The 23,678-nt window shown below is 41.9% G+C and overlaps 1 protein-coding gene across 1 annotated transcript in view; it reads left to right on the top strand.

Annotated features, from left to right (window-relative positions):
* The window catches only part of LOC136872184 (neuronal acetylcholine receptor subunit alpha-7), a 511,170-nt gene that overhangs the window by 84,449 nt on the left and 403,043 nt on the right, over positions 1 to 23,678 (top strand). Inside the window, exons 5-6 of the mRNA XM_068227358.1 lie at positions 10,483 to 10,527; positions 15,161 to 15,205. Of these exons, the coding sequence (XP_068083459.1) occupies positions 10,483 to 10,527; positions 15,161 to 15,205 (90 nt within the window). The remainder of the gene's footprint in view (positions 1 to 10,482; positions 10,528 to 15,160; positions 15,206 to 23,678) is intronic.

Below are 23,678 nucleotides of genomic sequence, written 5' to 3' on the forward strand. Positions count from 1 at the left end.
GTTTTATACCTATACGCAAGAAAGCCGATGTCGACAAGTCTGAAAACTACCACAAAATTAGTTCAGTAACTCACGCCTGCAAAATTTAACACGTATTATTTACAGAAAAATGGAAAGAAAAGTTGAAACTGAGTTGGGACAAGATCAGTTCGGCTTCAGAATGAATGCAGGAACCCGTGAAGTAATCCCTATCCTGATTCCAACGTACGTGGAGGGATGCATTCACTATTATAATTATGTTAGGATGGTTGGTAGTGTGGTATTTTATACATATATTAAGACGAACATTAACACCCAGTCCGCGAGCCAGAGGAATAAACCAAACAGCCTGGCCGGGAATCGAACCCGAGGCTCACGGAACCGAAGGTCACCACGGTGATGGTGATTATTGTTTAGAGTAAAAGTGCAACTATATAGCCATACTCTAAACTGTATCAGAAAAAAAGCAAATGAAGTTCACAAAGGGAGCTTGAACGAACGGAAAAGATGAGAGTAAGGAGCCTGGTAAAAGGAAGTGAAAACAATTATACACTAGTGTCCAAAAGTTAAGCATAAGTTACAAGTAAGCAGAGCAACAGGAAATAGATCGCAAATCGCACGACATATGCACCTAGTAAACTTACGTGTTCGCTCTGTATACTAAAGGAGTGTGCCCTGCTTTGACTAGCGGCGTAACCGCAAGGTAAACACAGCCAGTGCCTGCGCCCCATATACCCTCAGTCGTGTTTGTCCTGTTATAGTGTGCGGAGTGTAGCCTCGTGGTAAAAGTGACAACATAATGGCACAACGACGCCATTTGGACCCCGTTTTGCAGGGAAGAATACTAGGCCGCCTGGACGCAGACCAGACAAAGACCGAAATCGCCGTATCCTTGAATGTACCACAAAGTGTCATTTTCAGGCTTTGGAGACGATTTCGAGACACAGGAGATGTTAGTCGTAGTCCAGTACCAGGTCGACCAAGGGTAACCACCCCACAGCATGACCGATATCTGGCCTTAACCTCCCGACAAAATCGGAGTGCACCTGCAAGACAATTGTCGGCGGAGCTTGCAGCCGTCTCAGGGGTTGTTGTTTCCCGGCAAACTGTGTACTGGAGGCCCAGAACAGCAGGGCTGTTTGCCCGAAGTCCAGCGGTGTGCGTCTCGCTCACTCCAGCACAGAGACGGGCCCGCTTACTGTGGAGCCGTGAACATCGAAACTGGACCATGAATGATTGGAGGCATGTGCTCTTCACTGATGAATCCACGTCAGTTTGCAGAACGATTACCGTCGCACATTAATCTGGAGAGAACCAAGTAGCCGATACAACCATGGAACGGGACCACTATGGTGGTGGTGGCGTCATGGTGTCGAGCGGCATCATGTTGAATGGACGTACGGACCTGCACATCTTCATAGATGGTCCGAGGAACACTGTTAACGCTCGGAGATACAGGGATGAGGTAATGAGACCACATGTTCCACTCTTCAGCGGTGTGGTTGGTCCAGACTTCCTCTTAATGGACGATAATGCCTGACCGCACCGCGCTGCTCTGGTTGATGAATTTCTGGCTGGGGAAGACATTCATCACATGGACTGGACAGCTAGGTCTGCGGATCTGAATCCTATAGAACATGCCTGGGATGCATTGGGGAGGCGAATTGCATCTCTTCAGCCTCCACCAAGGACCCTTCAAGACCTTCGCACTGCCATTTCTGAGGAAGGGGATCGACTGGCACAAGAGCTGTTGGACCATCTGATAGATGGTGGTGGTGGTGGTGGTGGTGATTATTGTTTTAAGAGGAAGTACAACTAGGCAACCATCCTCTATATAACACTAATCAGAGGGAAAATATGGAAGGGGTCCGACACTTCGAAAAATGAAGATATCGGCCAAAGGAAGACAAGGGCCACGAAGGGCGTGAAAATGAAAGACTCCCTAGCCCTCGCAAACCTAATAGCTTCGGGGTCGGAAAAGAACAAGAGTTGACCAAGGGAGGTCGGATAGGATAGATGAAAGTGAGGAGCCTGGCACAAGTAAGTGGAAGCAATGCCAGGACTCAGCTGAGGGCCCCGTGGTCGCCAACCCACGCTCCTAAGCTCAGAGCCTTTGGAGTCCCTTTTAGTCGCCTCTTACGACAGGCAGGGGATACCGTGGGTGTTATTCTACCACCCCCACCCACAGAGGGACCATCTGATAGAGAGCATGCCACGTCGCTGCGAAGGATGCGTGGCCGTTAGGGGTAACCATACACCTTATTAACAGCTTATTTTATTGTGGAAGACATTGCCAAGTTTTGTTACTTGTAGTCAAAAGTGTACCGTAACTATCAGAACCATTCTGACACTGCTTTTATGGACAAGTTGTGTGACGTATGGTGCGTGAGTCAGCTTCCGTTTGTACAGCAATCCGTCTGACATTCCTATCAGGCGGTATGGCCTCGTTTCGTGATAATGCTTAACTTTTGGACACTAGTGTAGATCCATCTAGATGCCCCATAGTCACCAGCCTGTCCTTCTTTCGTTCAATGGGTGACATTTCATCTGTGATTTGCCTGGAGCGTTGAGAAACCTTCACGACAAAATTGCGGCACTCTTGCGTGTTACGTACATTTGTACATCTGAATTGCTTATTGATTAAAACTTTTCATTGTTTCTTCTTGTAAAGAAAATTATTCCCGAAACGTTACGAAATATCAAAACATCCAAACTGTAATAAGTTAATTATGACATTTTTCCAATTTTATCTGTTATTCTTTATGTCTTTATTAGATTATGACTGGGCGAGTTGGCTGTGCGGTTAGAGTCGCGCAGCTGTGAGCTTGCATCCGAGAGATAATGGGTTCGAATCCCACTTTCGGAAGGGCTGTACCTTAATTAAGGCCACGCCACTTCCTTCCCATTCCTAGGCCTTCCCTATCCCATCGTCGCCATAAGACCTATCTGTGTTGGTACGACGTAAAGCAAATAGCAAACCAAAATTATTAGATAGGGTAACGAGTAATTAGCGAAATAATTTATTTCAGTACGCTTATTGAACTAAATAATTCAAATAATTGAATATACAAATTCTCTTTATTTACTCCAGGAAAGGCTTAAATGATGTTGTTGTTTGAGTCATCAGTCCATAGACTGGTTAGATGCAGCTTTCTTGTATTTTCGTCGTTCATCAATCAGGTCTAGTATCTCCTGAGTTATCCACTGATTCTTAGTTGATATTTTCTTCCTTGCTAACATTTCTTCAGCAGCCCTACTGATTTCATTTTTCATGACTCTCCACTCTTCCTCTATAGTGTTTCCTTCAGCCTTTTCATTTAGTCCTTGTGCAACATGTTCCTTTTAACAGTCCCTCACACTCTTTTCTTTCGACTTGTCTAGATCCCATCTTTTTGCATTCTTTCCTTTCTTCAATTTCTTCAACTTCAGATGGCATTTCATGACCAACAAGTTGTGGTCAGAGTCCACGTCTGCTCCTGGAAAAGTTTTGCAATCCAACACCTGGTTTCTGAATCTCTGCCTAATCATAATGAAGTCTATTTGATACCTTCCAGTGTCTCCAGGTCTTGTCCACGTATGCAGCCGTCGTTTGTAGTGTTTGAACCAAGTGTTGGCAAGGACTAAATTATGATCAGTGCAGAATTCAACCAGCCGACTTCCTCTTTCGTTCCTTTGTCCCAATCCAAATTCTCCTACTGTACTACCTTCTCTTCCTTGGCCTACCACTGCATTCCAGTCTCCCATCACAATTAGATTCTCGTCACCTTTTACATATTGTATTAAATCTTCTATCTCCTCATATATTCTTTCGATTTCTTCATCATCCGCTGAACTAGTAGGCATATAGACCTGCACTATTGTGGTGGGCATTGGTTTGGTGTCTATCTTGACGACAATAATTCTTTCACTATGCTGGTCGTAGTAGCTTACCTGCTGCCCTATTTTCTTATTCATTATTAAACCAACTCCTGCATTTCCCCTCTTTGATTTTGTGTTGATAATTCGGTAGTCGCCTGACCAAAAATCTTGTTCTTCCTGCCAACGTACTTCACTTATACCAACTACATCTAACTTTAGCCTATCCATCTCCCTTTTCAGATTCTCTAATCTACCACAACGATTTAAACTTCTAACATTCCACGCCCCGACTCGCAGAATGTCAGTATCCATCTTCCTGATGATCGCCCCCTCTCGTGTAGTCCCCACCCGGAGATCCGAATGGGGGACTAGTTTACCTCCGGAATATTTTACCCGGGAGGAAGCCATCATCAGTACATGATTCATACAGAGAGAGCTGCATGTCCTCGGGAGTTAGTTACGGCTGTAGTTTCCCGTTGCTTTCAGCCGTGTAGCAGTATCAACACAGCTAAGCCATGTTGAGTATTATTACAAGGCCGTATCAGTCAATCATCTAGACTGCCGCCCTTGCAACTACCGAAAGGCTGCTACCCCCCTTTCGATGAACCATTCGTTAGTCTGGTCTCTCAACAGATACCCATCCGATATGGTTGCACCTGCGGCTCGGCTATCTGCATCATTGGGACACGCAAGCCTCCCCACCGCGGCAAGGTCACATGGTTCGCAGAGGAGGGCTTAAATACGTACCACAATTTTCTGACTCTTTCTGCCTCTCGCGGAAAAGTTCTACCACGACATTAGACATACAGCATTATAACATTTCGTACGAAGCTGATTGTTTATGACTGCTTAAGAATGGAGATGGAGGACTGAAGTAATCGTTTCTTAACCAAAATATTGGTCACAGAAGAAGTCGAAACCGCCGGGCTGAGTGGCTCAGACGACTGAGGCGCTGGCCTTCTGACTCCAACTTGTAAGGTTCGATCCTGGCTCAGTCCGGTGGTATTTGAAGGTGCTCAAATACGTCAGCCCCATGTTGGTAGATTAACTGACACGTAAAATAATTCCCACGCGACTTAATTCCGGCACCTTGGCGTCTCCCAAATCCATAGAGGTAGTTAGCGAGACTTAAAGCCAATATTATTATTATTATTATTATTATTATTATTATTATTATTATTATTATTATTATTATTATTATTATTATTATTATTATTATTATTATTCGAAACCTTCTCACTCTAGTATCTCCATAGAGGCCTTGCAGGCCCTTGGAAGAGTGGAAGGAAAAAGGCTTCCACTATCCGTAGCCTCGCCACAAAGTGGGATGGATTAGTTATTTCTATTCCCGGCCGCCTTTACCCTATTATTTAACCTGCATCTATAACAATTATTATAATTTCGTGTGGCTATTTCTAGCCGGGTGCAGCCCTTGTAAGGCAGATCCTCCGAAGAGGGTGGGCGGCATCTCTCATGTGTAGGTAACTGCGTGTTATAGTGGTGGAGGATAGCGTGATGTGTGGTGGGTGAGTTGCAGGGATGTTGGGGACAGCACAAAATACCCAGTCCCCGAGCCAAGAGAATTAACCATTTAAGGCTAAAATTTCCGACCCGGCCAGGAATCGAACCCGGGGACCTCTGAACCGAAGAGCACTGCACTGATAATTTAGCCAAGGAGCCGGACACCTTCTACTTACTTCTGGCGTAGGCTAGCTGAATCTGAGATTCATGTGGTTCTTCAGATATGTATTTCTTAAATTGTTCGACTTCCTTATGGGAATCGAACCCATGGATAGGTATGTCTACCCGATAGTCCCGTTTTCCAAATACGGGGTCGGGGATGAGGTGAGATGAAATTATATGGCAAGTTTTATGGCCGGATGTCCTTCCTGACGCCAACGTCATTTGAAGAGGTAATGGCATGTGGCCTCCGAGAAGGCCTGGTGCAGGTCCTTCAAGTTCACGCCTTATAGGCACCTTGCGCGTATTTGAGGATGGGGCCGTACTTATAATGAATTCTAATGCTGAAGATGGCATGAAGATGAAATGAACGATGGTGAAAGAAATTGGACAAAGTAGTGAAAGGAATCGGCTGTGGCCTATCAGTAGGAACTATTCCAATATTTGCTTGGAAGTGAAAATGGGAAACAACAGAAAAAACATTCTTAGGACAGTCAACGGTGGGGATCGAACCCACTCGCCTCTCGATTACAGAGCTTAGCTCTATAGCAGTAGCGCGTTAACACGGGAAACACTCCGCTCGGTGGGAACTGAACCCTCGTATTTCTGGAAAATCGACTCCATGATCTCCAGGTGAACCGAGCACGACTTTACCACATCACCTTGACAGCCCTCTCACATTATCGAGCACCGCACTTTTAAACCAAACAGTGACACTGGTCCACTATAGCTCATTCCACGTTAAGAAAACAGCATTGTTTTTATGGACCTACAAGGAGTGAACACGCCTCCTCTGAGACACCCATAATTCCTCGTGATTAAGGCAAATTATACCGTAATTTGTAATGCATTATGAAAGATAGATAAAAAGGAGGAGATATTTTTGCCCTGAGTTATTAAAATAACTGTATAACATTTCCCTTTTTCATAAATAAATTTGTAGGGAGGAATCATAATGGCTGGAACAGCCATCGCTTCGTTGCCTTCCTTCAATTTTTCCTTCTATGTTGCTAAGGTACAAGCCTCGTGTAGTCCCTCACTCTGTGAACTGCCGGCAGCTCGCTTCTGTAGCGAAGTCATCTACAGTATTTATTTGTTGCGTGTGTGCTTTTTGGCATTAAATCAGTGCACAAGTGTCTTGTATTAAGTGATAGTTATGCGATAAGCCTACGTGTGTGATTTCTTTCTTTAGCATTAATATTGTGGTCTTTTGTAGAGTCATCTACAGTGTTTATTTGCTGCGTCGGCTTTCTATCTTTTATTGCCTGGAGAAATGTATTAAATGCAATTAAATGCATCCCTTAATCCTCGAACCCATAAAATTATTTGACTATTTTCTCCCCCAATTTGCCTTACGCTTCATATGCCGTAGTTTACCTCTGATTCTGTATAAACCAAAAATAGCCCCTGGAAACCCCCGCCCTCTTTAGTTTATAAAAATAACTTGTACTTCACTTTCTTCTGCTTTTTGTCTTGAACTTATGTATTGAATTTCACAAACTTGCCTGCCGCCCTTTTCTCGTGATGGTGTTGAACAGAGTCACTCGATATGGCAACCCTGTTGTCATAAGAGCAATACTGTTTTCTTAACATGGAATGATCTATAGTATTACTACTAGTAGTGTTTTATTTTCGGAAAATGCAATATTACATTTAACTATATGAAGGTTAAAAGGTTTATAATTCTACAGTTCTTCAAGAACAACATAGACATGGCATACAAACATAGGCAAATGTGTGTTACATAGTAACACTTACACTGCTTGCTTCACAGAAAATCTATATACCGCTGGAGGGGATTATTTAACTGTAAAAATAGAAGAAAAATGAAGAAGTCCAACCCTTCGAGATATCAAGGTATCGGAAAATGAGAGGGCAGGTCATGATGGGCGTGATAATGAAAAACTCCCAAAAGTTCTCTTATCTTACGTCATTCTCGATGGAAAAGAATAATAGTTAATCAAGTGTAGTCAAACAGGAAATATTAAAGTTGGGATCCCGGCACAAGAATGTGGAAGTTTTGTGGTCGCTAACCACTGCAGTGCAACCCACTTTAGTTATTGCATACGACGTGGAGGGAATTTCGTGGAGTGGATATACTTTTATCACACATGATTTTAAGTAACTTACTTATTTACACATTAACACACCACTTCTTTATGCAAGAGTGACCTCTGGGGTGCGTGGTATTAATTTTTAGTGGGGAGCCATCTACATAGTGGAGTACTACGACATGTTTTTGGTAGACCATTCCAGAGTCTAGTAGAAGAATGTAAACGCCAAAATGAATGTATTTGAGGGAGTCAATGGACGGTATGGGCAGAGCAAAGAGAGAGTTAAAGACTATGAAAGGGAGAAAGTAGCACAGTGTCAGTGATTGGCCTGCAAAGAAAAACCGAGATCTATTTCTTTGTATTTCTTTTCCTTACGTCAAAGCGACACAGATAGGTCTTATGGCCTTATGGCGACGATGGGATAGGAAAAGGCTAAGAGTGGGAAGAAAGTGGCCTTGGTCTTAATTAAGGTACAGCCCCAGAATTTAACTGTTATGAAAGTGGGAAACCACGGATATCTCCCGGGCTACCTACAGTGGGGTTCGTACCAACTATCTCCCGAATGCAAGCTCACAGCAGCGCGCCCCCTAACCGCACGGCTAACTCACTCAGTTCTCTTTCATATACAAGAACTGTTAAGTAATAATAATATTATTGCTTTACACCCCACTAACTACTTTTGACGGTTTTCTGAGACGCCGAGGCGCCGGAATTTCTTCCCGCAGGAAATCTTTAACGTGGCAGTAAATCTACCGACACGAGTCTGGCGAATTTGAGCACCTTCAAATACCACCGGTCTAAGACAGGATCGAACCTGCGAAATTTGGGTCAGGAGGGCAGCGTCTGAGCCACTGCTAACTGGAGGAAGAGAAACCATGAAGTGGAATCTATGCTAGAAATTAGTTGCTCAGCTCGATTCTAAACATCTTTCAGTTTTAAAATAGATGAATTTACAAGACGTGATCGCAGTAGCTGAAAAATAATGTGCATGACCTTATTTCAAGATGGCTGTTCAGTTAAATTATGCTTTTGGCTGTCGAAATTCAGCTACCGTGCGGTGTATCTTGGCACGTAGATGTCGCGCAGATATGAGTGAGCTGTAATTTAATTTGTGTTAACGATATTTATCAGAAAAGAGCACAAAAATTTAAGATGCGATTGTAAATAAAAGATATCGAAGATATCGTGTCTGACAACTGACGATTTTTAGCATACTTTGCAAAAACAACCAAATATATGTCTACTATGTGGGTAAAATCTTCTAGAAAACTTATGCAGAAGAAACGAAGTCTCGGTAAAGGATCAAATGAGATCAAAATTACTTCTGCAGAACGCATGAGACGACTACGGTGTTGGCCTCTTGTATCAGCAAATTGCTAACCGAGAAAAACTAGGTAACACCTGCCATGTGAGGTCAGCGATTCGTGTTAGTAGACGCGTGAAATTAGAAGTGGTGGTGGTGATGGTGGTGGTGGTGGTAGGGTGTTGTGGAGGTGGTGTCGGGAGTGGGACGTGGGGATGGTGGTGGTGGTGGTGATTATTGTTTTAAGATGAAGTACACAACTATCCTCCGTATAGCACTAGAGGCAAGGGAACGGAGTAATCCAGCCAAAACGTTCATCAAAGTCTGTAAGTACAGATGTAATCGTAGGTCAATTTTGGCCCACCTCCGAGTTACAGGATCGTGTTACTCTGACGGGATTCGTTAGAGGTTCACTAGTTCAACTGTATTTTACGTGAAAGAAAAAAATGTTTCTTACTTATCAACTGAAACACGTTTATTTCACTATTCAATTTTTTACTAGTTCGGTTGACAGCAGAATATTTTTTTCAAGTGTTTTATATTCTGTGATATGTGTATGAAATACAACGCAGCGCAGCATTTTATTTTATCCCAAATGAGTTCCCAATGCCTCAAATTTTAATTTTAAATGACATCCCCCTCCTATAATTGCTCCTTTGAGGTGATGCTCCTTTGAAAATGTGATATTGAACTGTTGATAATAATTGAAATTATTTCGAGTATTATCTTGGTATGTTTCTTTCTTACAGAATTCCAGTGCTATGTTTTGGATATTCTGCAGTATGTTTTATTGTGTAGTATTTTAAATTTGTATGTGTCCTGTTATTAATATGTTGTTAATCTAATTCTTTCAGCTGAATTGTTCAGTGAAATGTATTGTAATGACGGGTACTTGGGGGTGAAGTGAATGCAATAGCACTTGGAGATTTTCTTTCTTGTTGATTCTCTAAAGATGCTAATTATGGGCTGTAATAATAAAGCATTTATTTTTGGTAATATACGATAAGTCATGCATAGTTTGTTTCGGTTCATGACGATAGTTAAATGAAGATAATTCTGGGGCAATACTTAAGTCGCCATTCTTTCATTGAGGCCGCCGTGGAGAGATATGTGGATTCACGAGCAAAACATATTAAGTCAAATATGTTACAGATATATTCTGAGAAAGTTGTTTGAAACTGTATGAATGCGTATATCCCGAATGAATTTCCTATCTTGACACTTGGAAAGAAAATAATTTAGAAATGTCAGTAACCAAAAATGACCTCATACGACTCAATGGATATCCCCAGAGATAATACATAAAAGAACATTATGAAAATGACAAAAACTCAAAACGTGACAATATATTTTGCTTATTAATCCATGATATATCCCCCATACGTTCAAATATTTTAAGGAAAGTATTATATTATTAAATAGTGTACAGTGACCCATAAAGGACAAGAAAGAATGTCTCCAAAGGAACAGCTCCTCAGCCCTTGTTGCTTTCGATGGAACTGCCTGTATTGAGCAGATACCCTCACGAGCTAAGCTCAAGTATCATGGTTAAAATGATGGCGCATTTTACCTCTTGACTTGTATGTTATTTCTCTCCCCTTCTTCTAGGACGAAAAGAACCAAATTCTGACCACAAACGCATGGTTGAATATGGTAAGTGACTTTATAAAATGATTGCAATGGGCCAAATGCCATCTCCACGAGCAAATGTATGCTGGGTCAGTAGCGACCGCAATAATCACTCACTTCTCACGTCTAAAACAACGTATTCGATGTTTTACAGGCAAATAATGTACATTCCTTTTCTTCTTCAATGAAATGGTGCACTTTTATGGGAGGGCTTATATGAACTGCGAGGATTCCATTAAGAATCACTTAGAATTCAGTCTGAGGCAAGGCTCACTTCACCACCTGTTGCATCGCGTGAGATTGTGTGTTAAGTGATTTGGTTCCTTTTGCAGTCGCTACTGGCCTTCTTGGCGAATGAGATATGAGACATTCAATATCGCTGCCCGCTGATTGGCTGCTGACAACCTCCAAAGGCTCAACTGTTTAGTGCATACAGTACCAGGAGATGGGAACCACTAGCTCTAAGAATAACAATGTACATCCAAATATCAGAGCATACTTAGTGCTCTTCTCCAAAGTGATATTGAAAATACGTTAGTTTGTGACTTGGTTTTCACGAATAAATTTGTAATTATTTTATCTTTTAAAAATACGGGCATTCTCTGTCTTACTATTGGGAGAAGCACGGGTCTACTCATGTACTTCTCTACAATATGAGGGCCTGAAATGGTGTTTGCAGCCTCAAAATTATAAAAATAATGTACACCTCTCATTTCGAAAGGAAGCAAAAATTTAAAACAATTGGAAGATTCAAAAGAGTATTAGTTACATCAAAACCTCCAAGGTGGCTTCATTGAAACAATAATTTGCCTTTATTTAAACCATGATAAGTATCTTATGAAAAAGAAAATATTTCCAATTTGGGAGATGACAAAGATTTTAAAATGCGGATTAAGGTAATAAAATGAAGAGAAATCGAAGGTATACCGGGGACATTTTTTATGATGCCAGGCTGAGTAGCTCAGACGGTAGAGCGCTGGGCTTCTGACCCCAACTCGGCAGGTTCGATCCTGGCTCACTCCGGTGGTATATGCAGGTGCTGAAATAAGTCAGCCACGTGTCGGTAGATTTATCGCCATTTAAAATAACATCTGCGCTAAATATTCCGGCACCACGGCAACCATAAAACAATTACTTAGTGGAAACATTATTATTATTATTATTATTATTATTATTATTATTATTATTATTATTATTATTATTATTATTATTCCTGATGTAAGAAGTGACTACGTCTTAATAATCTCTATTCATTCACAATAGCTTACATGTACTTCGGTACCGAGCAAGTTGACCGTACGATTAGGGTCGCGCACCTGTGAGCTTGCATTCGGGAGATAGAGGGTTCGAACTCCTCTGTCAGAAGCCCTGAACATGGTTTTACGCGCTTTCCTATTTTCACACCAGCCAAATGCATCATAATGGCCATGGCGCTTCCATCCAACCCCTAGCTGTTTCCTATCCCATCGTCGCCATAAATTCTTCGGTGCGACGTAAAGCAATTTGTACCGAGCTGAGTGGCTCAGACGGTTGAGGCGCTGGCATTCTGACCCCAACTTGGCAGGTTCGATCCTGGCTCAATCCGGTGGTATTTGAAGGTGCTCAGATCCGTAAGCCTCGTGACGGTAGATTTACTGGCACGTAAAAGAACTCCTTTTTCTTCTTCTACCGCTTTTCCCACATTTGCGGGGTCGCGGGTTCAAACTGTGTCGCACATGTGGATTTGGCCCGTTTTACGACCGGATGCCCTTCCTAACGCCAACCCTATATGGAGGGATGTAATCACTATTGCGTGTATCTGTGACGGTTGGTAGTGTAGTGTGTTGTCTGAATATGAAGAGAAAAGTGTTGGAACAAACACAAGAATTAATCAGATGCGATTAAAATCCCCGACTCGGCTGGGAATCGAACCCGGCTCCCTCTAAAGCGTAGGCTTCAACGCTGACCATTCAGCCAAGGAGTCGGATGTAAAATAACTCCTGTAAATTGTAAATGATAATAATAATAAGAAGAAGAAGAATAAGAATAAGAATAATAAGAATACGTAATGTAAATCATTTTGTAAAAAGAATGTATTTCAGTTTGACTTACTCTTATTTTCTTTCTTGTAGTGTGAAGGGTCGTTTTGAAGTTCGGATGAGTAAGATAAAAGTAAAATTACTGCGAAGTTCAGTTTATCTCATTTTAGCACAGTGTTTGAAAACTACCTTTCGAATCAAGGATCTCGTCCCGATCCGCAGACTTCAGCGGAAATTCGGTTAAGAAAACAGTTCATAATGGATGCCGTGAACACAGCGTAGATGGTTCCAGTGGCCCTTCTTTAAACCACCACTACTATAATTAATTTATGTTGTTGGCGTTAATTTAATAGATATTTAGCTTGTATCTACATTTTATCTGAAAGTATATTTTGTGACATATAGGGAAATATTGATAGATAATGACATTTAATTTTAATAATATTAATAGTAATAATAATAATAATAAAGGAACATGGCGGTAGAGTCCTCAGAGGCCTTGACCTAACAAACGACGTCTGTTCAGCCCGAAGACCTGCTGATTACGAGATGAATCATGGTCAGCGTAACTAATCCTCTCGACCGTTCTACATGCCTTTCTCAGATAGCTCCCCAATTGTTCTTACGTAGGCTGAATGGACCACGAACCAGCAGTGAGATTCAGATAAATACCGCGAATCGAACTCGGGGCCTCCGGGTAAGAAGAAGTCTCGCTAACCCTAGACCATGGTGCAGAATAATAATAATAATAATAATGTCCATTACATGTGTAAGTGAATTGTGCTGACGTTTCAGTCTGCCCACCAGCGCACACCACAGTATGCAAGGCTACACTCAGGGCCACTAGTAACAAAATCAAGAACGCTGAGTAACAAAACTTCGCTTGTTTGACAACTACCATACGAACGACATGAAGAAGCATGCTCAACCTTTCGTATGCTGCTGATGAAATTGTTTATCAGAACAGTTGTTTAGCTTTCTTTCTTTTTTCTTCTTTCTTTTTTCTTTCTTTATTTCTTTCCTTCTTTCTTTCTTTTTCTTTTTATTCGTCTTACGTAGCCCCGACGCGGGCAGGTCAGATCTTGTGGCGACAAAAGGGCGAGGAAGGAACCACGGCCTTACATAAGATACATTCCCAAACATTTGCCTAACGTAAAAATGGGAAATCACGGAAAATCAGTGGGATTCGAACCCACTAACTCCCGAATGCTGCGTGACACAAAACGCGTAGCCAACTCCCGCGGGCTGAGTGGCTCAGACGGTTAAGGCGCTGGCCTTCTAACCCCAACTTGGCAGGTTCGATCCTGGCTCAGTCCGGTGGTATTTGAAGGTGCTCAAATACGACAGCCCCGTGTCGGTAGATTTACTGGCACGTAAAAGAACTCCTGCGGGACTAAATTCCGGCACCTCGGCGTCTCCGAAGACCTTAAAAGTAGTTAGTGGGACGTAAAGCAAATAGCATTATTATTATTACAACTCCCGCGGTACTCGTGTAACTATTGCTGGTTGCGGCGACATTACTCGTATCAGGACCTAGACGGCTCGTGGCTGTGTTTGATATAGAAATATTCTCTTAGAGTGTAAAAATGACCGACAGCAAGTCACGTTTTTAAATATTTCAGTAATCCGTTTTCTAAGCAACTAATTGAACTGATTTCTAGCCCGGAATAAGAAGATAATTTTGAAGATAATTTTAGTGGTTTAAGCACATGTGATATAAGATTCGGCATAGTGAATAATTTGAATAGTATTTAACGCAAAATCATTCAAAGACAAGGAAACGGGTGTACAAAGATAGATAGATAGATAGATAGATAGATAGATAGATAGATAGATACCCTGGCAAAGTTAAGGACAGCTTCCCCTGTCTTACACTTACCCAGTAAGAGAATTAGATTGATAAACTTTTTTTTTTACAAGTTACTTTACGTCGCACCGACGCAGATGGGTCTTATGACGACGATGGGTCAGGAGAGGGGTAGGAGTGGGAAGGAAGCGGCCGTGGCCTTAATGAAGGTACAGCCCCAGCATTTGCCTGGTGTGAAAATGGGAAACCACGCAATACCATCTTCAGGGCTGCCGACAGTGGGGTTCGTATCAGATTGATAAACAACTATAAATCTAAAGATGTGTGCCAAGAGAATTTTAGCTACGTAATCAAATTACACGGTGGGATGTGACAAATGACCTAAATCCGTAACTAGTACACTATAGTGAAAATAATGCAGCTTAGATACTGTACCCTATGTTCGTCTGGAAACATTTAGCACTCAAAGAGTTGAGAAACTGAGGGCGTATTTATAAACAAAACTAAAGGAATTTTTATCAAGAAAATATTGTGTTTTAGAGTATTGCCCACGTTACATTCATTGTGGGTTTAATCCACTAGACGTCTGCTCCACCCTACAGGAGGGGAAAGACATCCCTTTAGTACTACTAATAACTAACGTATTTTAACATTCACATTGAGGTATTTTAACGGAATTGAATACCCCTGTGTGTGAAGGGGATGCAATGGGCTTGCCCCATGTGACTGCAGTGGTTCCCGTCCAAGTGTGTATGCTAGCCGTCCGCCTGCATGTGTCTCGTTATGTCAACTAACAATCAATTGTTTCCCTTTTTGTTGTGTCTTGCTATAGGACGAGAAGAATCAACTCCTAATAACAAATATTTGGCTTTCGTTGGTAAGTGTTAACAGTTGATTCATTAAAAACACACACGGCAGAAAGTTGCATTCTAGTATTATTACATTTTATGCCCAATAAGTAGAGTTTGTTGAAACTTACAATATTTGTACACCTTTTTTTATTTTTGGAAGTAATTACTTTCCTATTATTTCCTATGGCAATGCTAGTTCATGGCATTATAGATAGAGTGCTTGAAGATTTTGTTAATAATGTTTGGGTAGGAGATAATAATGTAGGCTATAAATTTAGTAGTAAGATTAGTATAATATGTGGCGGATCCTTATTACGGAGTTGGGGTATCGCCAGTTTTTTCTTCAGTGTAAATTACAACCGTTTTCTATCAGAACATACCTACGCTTTTCACGATCTATCAGCAGGTATATCTTAGAGATTCGGTGATGTATTGGCTTCATGAAGTGTGACAGTTAAAAATAATTCGACTTAAAAACAGTATTTTACGCTTTTAGCTAATATTATGAATTTTTGAACATTTCTATACTGGTGTTTATGTTCTTCCAAAACATGAATCGTGGAGTTACCAATACACAGTTGAAGTGGTAGAAGGGAAAGGGCAAGACATTCAGTAAGTGATAAATGATCTGTAATCAGGAAACATGTAGAAATCCACTGGCGTCCTAATCTGCATGGATCGAACCTTTCTTGTTCAACAAATGATTATATGATTAGCGAATGTTCAAGCTGTGAAATCTTATTAATGTTATGCAGGCGAGTCGGAAAGTACGCATCTCTAAATTATTAATCTGAAACAAAAATTGTTTCTTGTATAGCTACTGTAACTGGCTAGTGCGTAGACGCACTACTGTTCAGTGTGAATGAACTATGATGGATTGCTTATTTTACACACAATATTAATGTTTAGGGCGTGATGACTGAGTGTACTGAATTATCTCCAAGGTGGCCGTGGTTCGATTCCCAGTCACTGCAAGTGGGAATTTGATATTTGTAAAATCACGTACCTAGGGTTTGGATTCCAAGTTAAACTGGTAATCCCACGGTAATGGTTAGAATCTCAACAACCACATAAAACTACCATGTTTTTATTTAAACTCTAAGCCAGGGCCACTCCGAGTGCAGACCCTCTTACATTACGCAGCGTAAGATGCAAAAGATGACTCCGCTAGCTTGACCAGAGTGCAGACTAGAGGTGGGGACGGAGCGAGTAATACCGATGAGTAATCCGGTTGTAGCGGTGGAGCGCACCACCGATCCCCTCCGCTTACAACTGCGAGTACTCGCGGAGGACCTGAGTACAGTGTAGCGCACAAACACGTACGAAAGTACCTGTATTCAATCTGTGTGTTTCGAATGTACGTATATATTTCCTACGCTTGTTATGTTTTGTAGATAATGTAAAGTCTGTTAGATTATATTTGTGGTGTTAGTGTGATATTTAAACATATTCGTAGATAGTAGTTATATATTTAGAACATTTAAAGGAATTTAAAGAAATTTTCACAGACGTTGTTCCACAAATGCCACGAAAACCGTTGGATGCCTGGCAGTTTTTTGACATCACTGATAATAGGAAACACGCAAAATGCAAATTTTGTGGCCGCACATACGCGATACGCGACGGGTGGTGGCACATCAAATATAATATAATATAATATAATATAATATAATATAATATAATATAATATAATATAATATAATATAATATAATATAATATAATATAATATAATATAATATAATATATCATCATATAATCATATAATAACTGTATTTATAGAAGCATTCTACTGATAGCTGTTTGGCATTGGGACGTGTAGTACTATGTTGTCAGATATGTTTTGTAATCACATTTGCAAAGAAGGACATTCTAGTCAACGTCCATTTACGTAATTACTTCTGTCATCCTGTAGATGAAATTATGTCAGTGTTTTTCATTATATTCTGATAAGATCTTTATATTCAGGTTATTCTTCTCATTAACAGTGTACCGTATCACATGAACTTACGAAATAATTGTTAATACATTACTTTTCTGTTAACTTCCAATCCCCTTGTACCCTTTCGGTAGGTATGCGCCATACTTTGTTTCACTATTCGAATGAGTTAACTATACGAGTTACTGACATTTATTCCACATACTACCTCCTACTCCCTAGCAGTTACGTATATAACAATTATAGTGAATATATATGCAGTTATTTACAGTTGGTACGTTGTGAGAGAAGGGTATTAATAGGGGGATGCAATACCTTCGCAGTGCCATAACTATAACGTGTTTAAACGTCCCGCGTCAGGACATTCACTCGGTAGTTCACTCGGTACTACCGGGTGATGACGTCACAACAACTGCTCCGCTCCGCTCCGTCCCCAGCACTAGTGCAGACCCCCACTCCTCCATTTGGAGCAATAGTGCTATCTCTCTCGTTCCGCCTGTCTCCCCCATTCCTCACTCGCTCTGCAGCGCTCCACCATCAGAGCAGAGTTGAGCCGAGCTTAGCCGAGTTTAGCCGAGTCTCTCCAGGACAAAACGCTTGTCCGAGCCGACCCAACTTGGGTCGTTGCGTGGTGCACAAAGCCTCTGCGCCTCGGTTTGCACGCGTGAGATTTTGGGCGTTTGAGGTGCCCTGCTCTAATTACTGCATTATAATACCAAACATTGATAATACTGTATACAGAGAGGTCGGGAACAACGTGATCCGGGTTTGATGAATGTTATACCTTCAATGGCTATATGATGATTTCTTCTTAGTTCTTCAAATATGATGTGCGCTGAAGTATTAGTCATACTGATAAATAATTTGAAAAGATTTATTCCATATCTCGCGCCGTCGTTGTTTTATTAGCTTCTGAAATTTGCCAAGCAGATCACTTCGCGGGCGAATTTATATGGGCGATGTTGCTAAATCTGCACGCAACTCAAATACACCGTGGGTTTCAGCCGGTGACATCGTAGCGTACTTGCTACGGTGGGATCCGGTCCGCTTGGAGGTACGTGTTTCAATCCCTCCCCGAGCAAATTTATTATAATTTTTGTTGTTTTTGTTGTTCGATTGTGCTCTCAAGCCAGTCTTAAGCCAGGTTGAGATTTAGCAACACCGCCTTACAAAGCACATTTGAATTCACCGGTGAAGAGATCTGATTGGCTAACTTCAGCAGCTGATAAAATAACCGCAGCGTGAGATACCGAATTATTATTTTCAAATTATTTATCAGTATGACCAACCTTCTAACGCTTATATACCCGGTTCACGGTGGTTCCGACCACTCTGTATTGAACATATCTCTTAGTGGCCAATGCCAAATGCTTGTTAGAAATTACACGATCAAGACAGCAAATGCACAAATCATGTTATGACTACGGATCAACACAACTGTGGTTCGGCTACAGAATAAAGAAGAAGTGAAGATAAAGAACGCAACGCTGTTAGCTTACGAGTCTGATCAATTGTGTCATCTTCCACAAGTATTCTACATCCATACACAAGTAGTCGATCAAATTGTCTACCCCTTAGTCCCGGGATAGGGGATGAGGTGAGATGAATTCATACGGCATGTTTTACCGCCGGATGTTCTTTCTAACACAACTTCATTTGAGGAGCTTATGAAGATAAATAATGCATAATGGGGTAAGGACGTGGAAGATATCGGCTGTGGCCTGTGTAGGAACTGTCCTGGCATTTGCCTGGAAGTGAAAATACGAAACCACAGAAAACCATTCTCAGGAGAGCCGATTGTAGGATTCGAACCGATGAGTCTCTCGAATGTAGACCTTGGCTCCATGGCCGTAGCGCATTAACACACGTGGCTAATCTGCTCGTTACAAGTAGTCCTTTCTTCTTCTTCTACTACCGCTTTTCCCACATCTGTGGGGCCTTTGATGCGAACTGCGTCGCACATGTGGATTTGGCCCTGTTTTACGGCCGGATGCCCTTCCTGACGCCCACCTTATATGGAGGGATGTAATCACTATTGCGTGTTTCTGTGGTGGTTGGTAGTGTAGTGTGTTGTGTGAATATGAATGGGAGTGTGTTGGGACGGACACAAACACCCAGTCCCCGAGCCAGGAGAATTAATCAGAAGCGATTAAAATCCCCGACCCGGCCGGGAATCGAACCCGGGACCCTCTGAACCGAAGGCTAGTACGCTGACCATTCAGCCAACGAGTCGGACACAAGTAGTCCTTCAGTATAAAAGACAAATTGAAGATGAAAGCCGGCATATTGATAGTCCATTGCCGGATCTTGGAATGAGTGTAACCAACATAGTTACCACTGAATGAGAGCGGTTTACTTGCTAAAGTTATGCTCGGTCATTTTATGAATGTGTGTCAACAAGTAACCAAGCTCGTAGTTTTACGTGACTGTGCACAGCCACGAGACCTCCAGCGGGACATAACTATTTATTTCCAAAATCTTGCAGGTAGTATTGGTCTGGAATCGATCCACGGCCGAATGGATAAAAAGCCAGTAACTAAGCCACCACCCATCATGAGTGTCTACATAACACGCTATCATAGCCCCCCTTCTGTTACCTTAGCTCCCTCTGTATATCAGAGGTTGAATGTCGGCCTGCGGATCACAAAATCACGGATCAGATACGTTGTCGGATTTTTGAAAGACAGAAAGACGTCCATTCGACACTCAATGTCGGGCCGGCGGATGCAGAGTATGTCTCGGCTGTCCGTGGTCCGACAGCTCTGTACTGTGTGGAGATGAGAAGAATGCAAGCATGAGGAATGTGGCCTGCAAGCACGAACTTCCTGTTCTGCCCAGACAGATCGGCTCTTATCTACTCTTATCTGCTACACGAAAACATTGACTCACACTTTGCAGTTTGCTGGATTACAACTGACAAGAGCGAATAGCTGTAGTAGAAGATAATATAATATCACCTGGGTAGTAGTGGAGTGGCTATGGTAACCATTTCTTCACTGGCACTGCTGGTGAAAACCCCATCGCCCCGTGCCTCACCGCGCATGTGCATTCTTCTGATCTCCCAACAATACTCTGACGGCCAACCGAGCAGAGGAGGGGTGGCCACGGCTCTATCGTGGCTCTAAACCTCTGTATTCGGGAGACAGAGGTGAGCTGCTCCCAACCGTCGGCTGTCCTGAGAATGGTTTTCCTGCACTAAGGCGCATACCGGGACAGTTCCTAGAACAGGCCACGGGCGCCAACCCTCTCACCTTTTCTGCATATCTCCTTCTCCAATACTAATCTCCGAGCCTGAGAGCCGGTGTTACCGTCTAGGAGGCCCGCCGTCCCCTTCAGGGACGAAATGAAAACGTTTAGGTAGTAGTACTCCATGCCTTACGACACCGGCATGTAAAAAATCTGATGACACTTTCGGTATTAACCCGACTAAATTATTTAAAACTCACCAATAAATTGCCCACTGGGCGAGTTGGCCATGCGGTTAGGGGCGCGCAGCTGTGAGCTAGGATCCGGGAGATAGTGGGTTCGAATACCACTGTCGGCAACTCTGAAGATGGTTTTCCGTGGTTTCCCATTTTCACACCATGCAAATGCTGGGGCTGTACCTTAATTAAGTCCACGGCCGCTTCCTTCCCCCTCCTAGCCCTTTCCTATCCCATCGTCGCCATAGAACCTGTCCGTGTTGGTGGGACGTAAATCCACTAGCAAAAAAATGCCCAGCAAAGTATCGATTTCTTGACCATCTGGTAGAATAAAAAGGGATTACGAAATTGGCACGCAAGCAATCTAAATTGTGTCAAATATTATCATTATTATCATTATTTTTTTCAAATTGTTTCCTCTGTGACATTGACGAACCATGTGCAAATTCATACCATAATGTAACTTACTGTACAAGAACCGCACCCGATCCACGGAGCTGAAATATCTGCCAAAGGATGCCTACAATCTCCTTGTTTCCTTCACACAGAAATTGTATGAGAGCTTTTATCTCCTTCCTTGCCAACTCGCACAATAACATCATAATTAATCTTATAAGGACTCCGTACCCCTTGGCTATGTGTAACCAGGAATGCAATTTCTAATACGTCTTGTGCCTTTAATTAAATTCAGAAAAGTCAAAGAGTAAATTTCTTAATAAAAGATCAGTAACTCATACTTTCGGAGCGGTTATGAATAATGATGTTAGAGAAATTACGCAGCATTTCACAACGTAGACATTCGTGAATGATATAACACAGACTATTATATCAGAGTACCTCCCTCCGTGGATTAGTGATACATTGCCGTACTCCAGTTAACCAATAACGTTGGTTCGAACCCGTCAAAGGTAGTCGGAATTTTGAGGGCGGTAAAAATTCCATTCGACACTCCATATCATGTGATATCGACATGAAAAACTCTGGTGGCGATGGCTGTGGTGGTGGTGGTGGTGGTGGTGGTGGTGATTATTGTTTTAACAGGAAGTACAACTAGAAACCATCCTGTATATAACACTGATCAGAGAGAAAAAATGGAAGGGGTCCGACACTTCGAAAATGAAGGTATCGGCTAAGGAAAAAGAGGGCCACGAAGGGCATGAAAATGAAAGATACCCTACTGTAGGCCTCCATACGTAATACCGTCGGGGTCTAAGAAGAACAAGAGTTGACCAAGGGAGGTCGGATAGGATAGATGATAGTGACGAACCTGGCACAAGTAAGTGGAAGCAATGCCAGGACTCACCTGATGGCCCCGTGGTCGCCAACCCACGCTCCAAACTTCGGAGCCCCAGAGGTCCGTTTTAATCCCATTTTACGACAGGCAGGGGATACCGTGGGGGTTATTCATCCGCCCCCACCCGTATAAAGTATGGTGTTTATAATAATAATAATAATAATAATAATAATAATAATAATAATAATAATAATAATAATAGGCTGAGACTATACTTAACGACACGGCCGCTTTCGACCCAATCCTAGGCCTTTCCTACCTGCGTCGGGGCCACGTAAAGCCAATTATAAGAAAAGAAGAAGAACTTACCTCCATTACTCTTTACATGTCTTCACCTTCCTTCATTTTTTTTTATTTTGCTATTGGTTTTGCGTCGCACCGACACGGATAGGTCCTATGGCGACGATGGGATATGAAAGGGCTAGGAGTGGGAAGGAACCGGCCATGACCTTATTTAAGGTACAGCCTGGTGTGAAAATGGAATACCACGGAAAAAACATCTTCACGGCTGCCGACAGTGGGGCTCGAACCCACTATCTCCCGGATGCAAGCTCGCAGCTGCGCGCCCCTAACCGCACGGCCAACTCACCCGGTCCTTCATTTTTCTTACCGCACTCCTATGTTGATACTGTATCATTCTTCTGTTGTGTTGTACACGGTATAATAGCCTAATAATAATAAGAGTGCAGTTAGTTTTTATAATCTACATATTCAGCATCTTGCTCATTTTCTATTTTTGTATTTTAATTTTATTCTGGTAATCTGAGTCTTCTTGTAAGAGCGCCGCATTCATAACTTAATTGCATGAAAGAAGCCGTATTTTCCTTATATTTCTTCTTGTACACTTCCATTAACATCCAAATTAAACGCCTCATTTACCTTTTATCTTATAGTTTTACTTATATAGCACCATTCTGATTGTTTTCTCTTGTTATAACATTCTGTCCTTGTTGTTTATTCTTCTATGTCTTTTACTCTTTAGATGACCTTTCAACACATATTCCTATCTTCCCTATTAGGCTAAATCTAGTTCCTGTAGTTCACCATTCCTGTGCCGATCATTATTTCCCTCATCATGTTCGTTCAGATACCTCTCATTTTGATGTTTCGTTATTGATGATAACACGCCTACTCTATTCCTAGCATCTCACCACCTCTCTTCCTCCACCTATAGCTAGCTATTCGTTTAACAATATTTTTCTTATACTCATCTCTTCACGTGTCATTGTCATTTCACTGTTTACAGTACAGCTGTGCAAGTCAGCAGAAATAATTAAATTAAACTAAGTTTTGAGAGTTAGGATTTTTTGCTTTACGTCGCACTGACTCAGATTGGTCTTATGGTGACGATGAGACAGGAAAAGGCTAGGAGTGGGAAGGAAGCGACCGTGGCCTTAATTAAGGTGCAGCCCCAGCATTTGCCTGGTGTGAAAATCGGAAACCACGGAAATTCACCTTCAGGGCTGCCGACAGTGTGGTTCGAACCCGCTATCTCCCGAATAATGGATATTGGCCACGCTTAAGCGACTGAAGCTATCGAGCTCGGTTTAGGAAATATTACTTCTTCAGTAACTTTTCGTAATGCCTTTTATGGGTAATGTACTTTTCCCATAGTCTTTCTAGACATTTAAAACGACAAAGAACCTTGCTGTAATGTATTGCAAAGGTCACTTATTATCACTTAGTAATTATTTTGTGTATTGCTTTCTATTGGGATTCACTTTTTCTCCATAATGATGATAAATCACTAGATTGGGTGTACTGGATGCTTACAGTGTGGTATGTGGATTAAAAAGTACGCTAGCACACTAGTTCACGCACCTGTGCTTCTGAAATCCTTATACCT

Source organism: Anabrus simplex, chromosome 4 (assembly GCF_040414725.1).
Source record: "Anabrus simplex isolate iqAnaSimp1 chromosome 4, ASM4041472v1, whole genome shotgun sequence".
Lineage (NCBI taxonomy): Eukaryota > Metazoa > Arthropoda > Insecta > Orthoptera > Tettigoniidae > Anabrus > Anabrus simplex.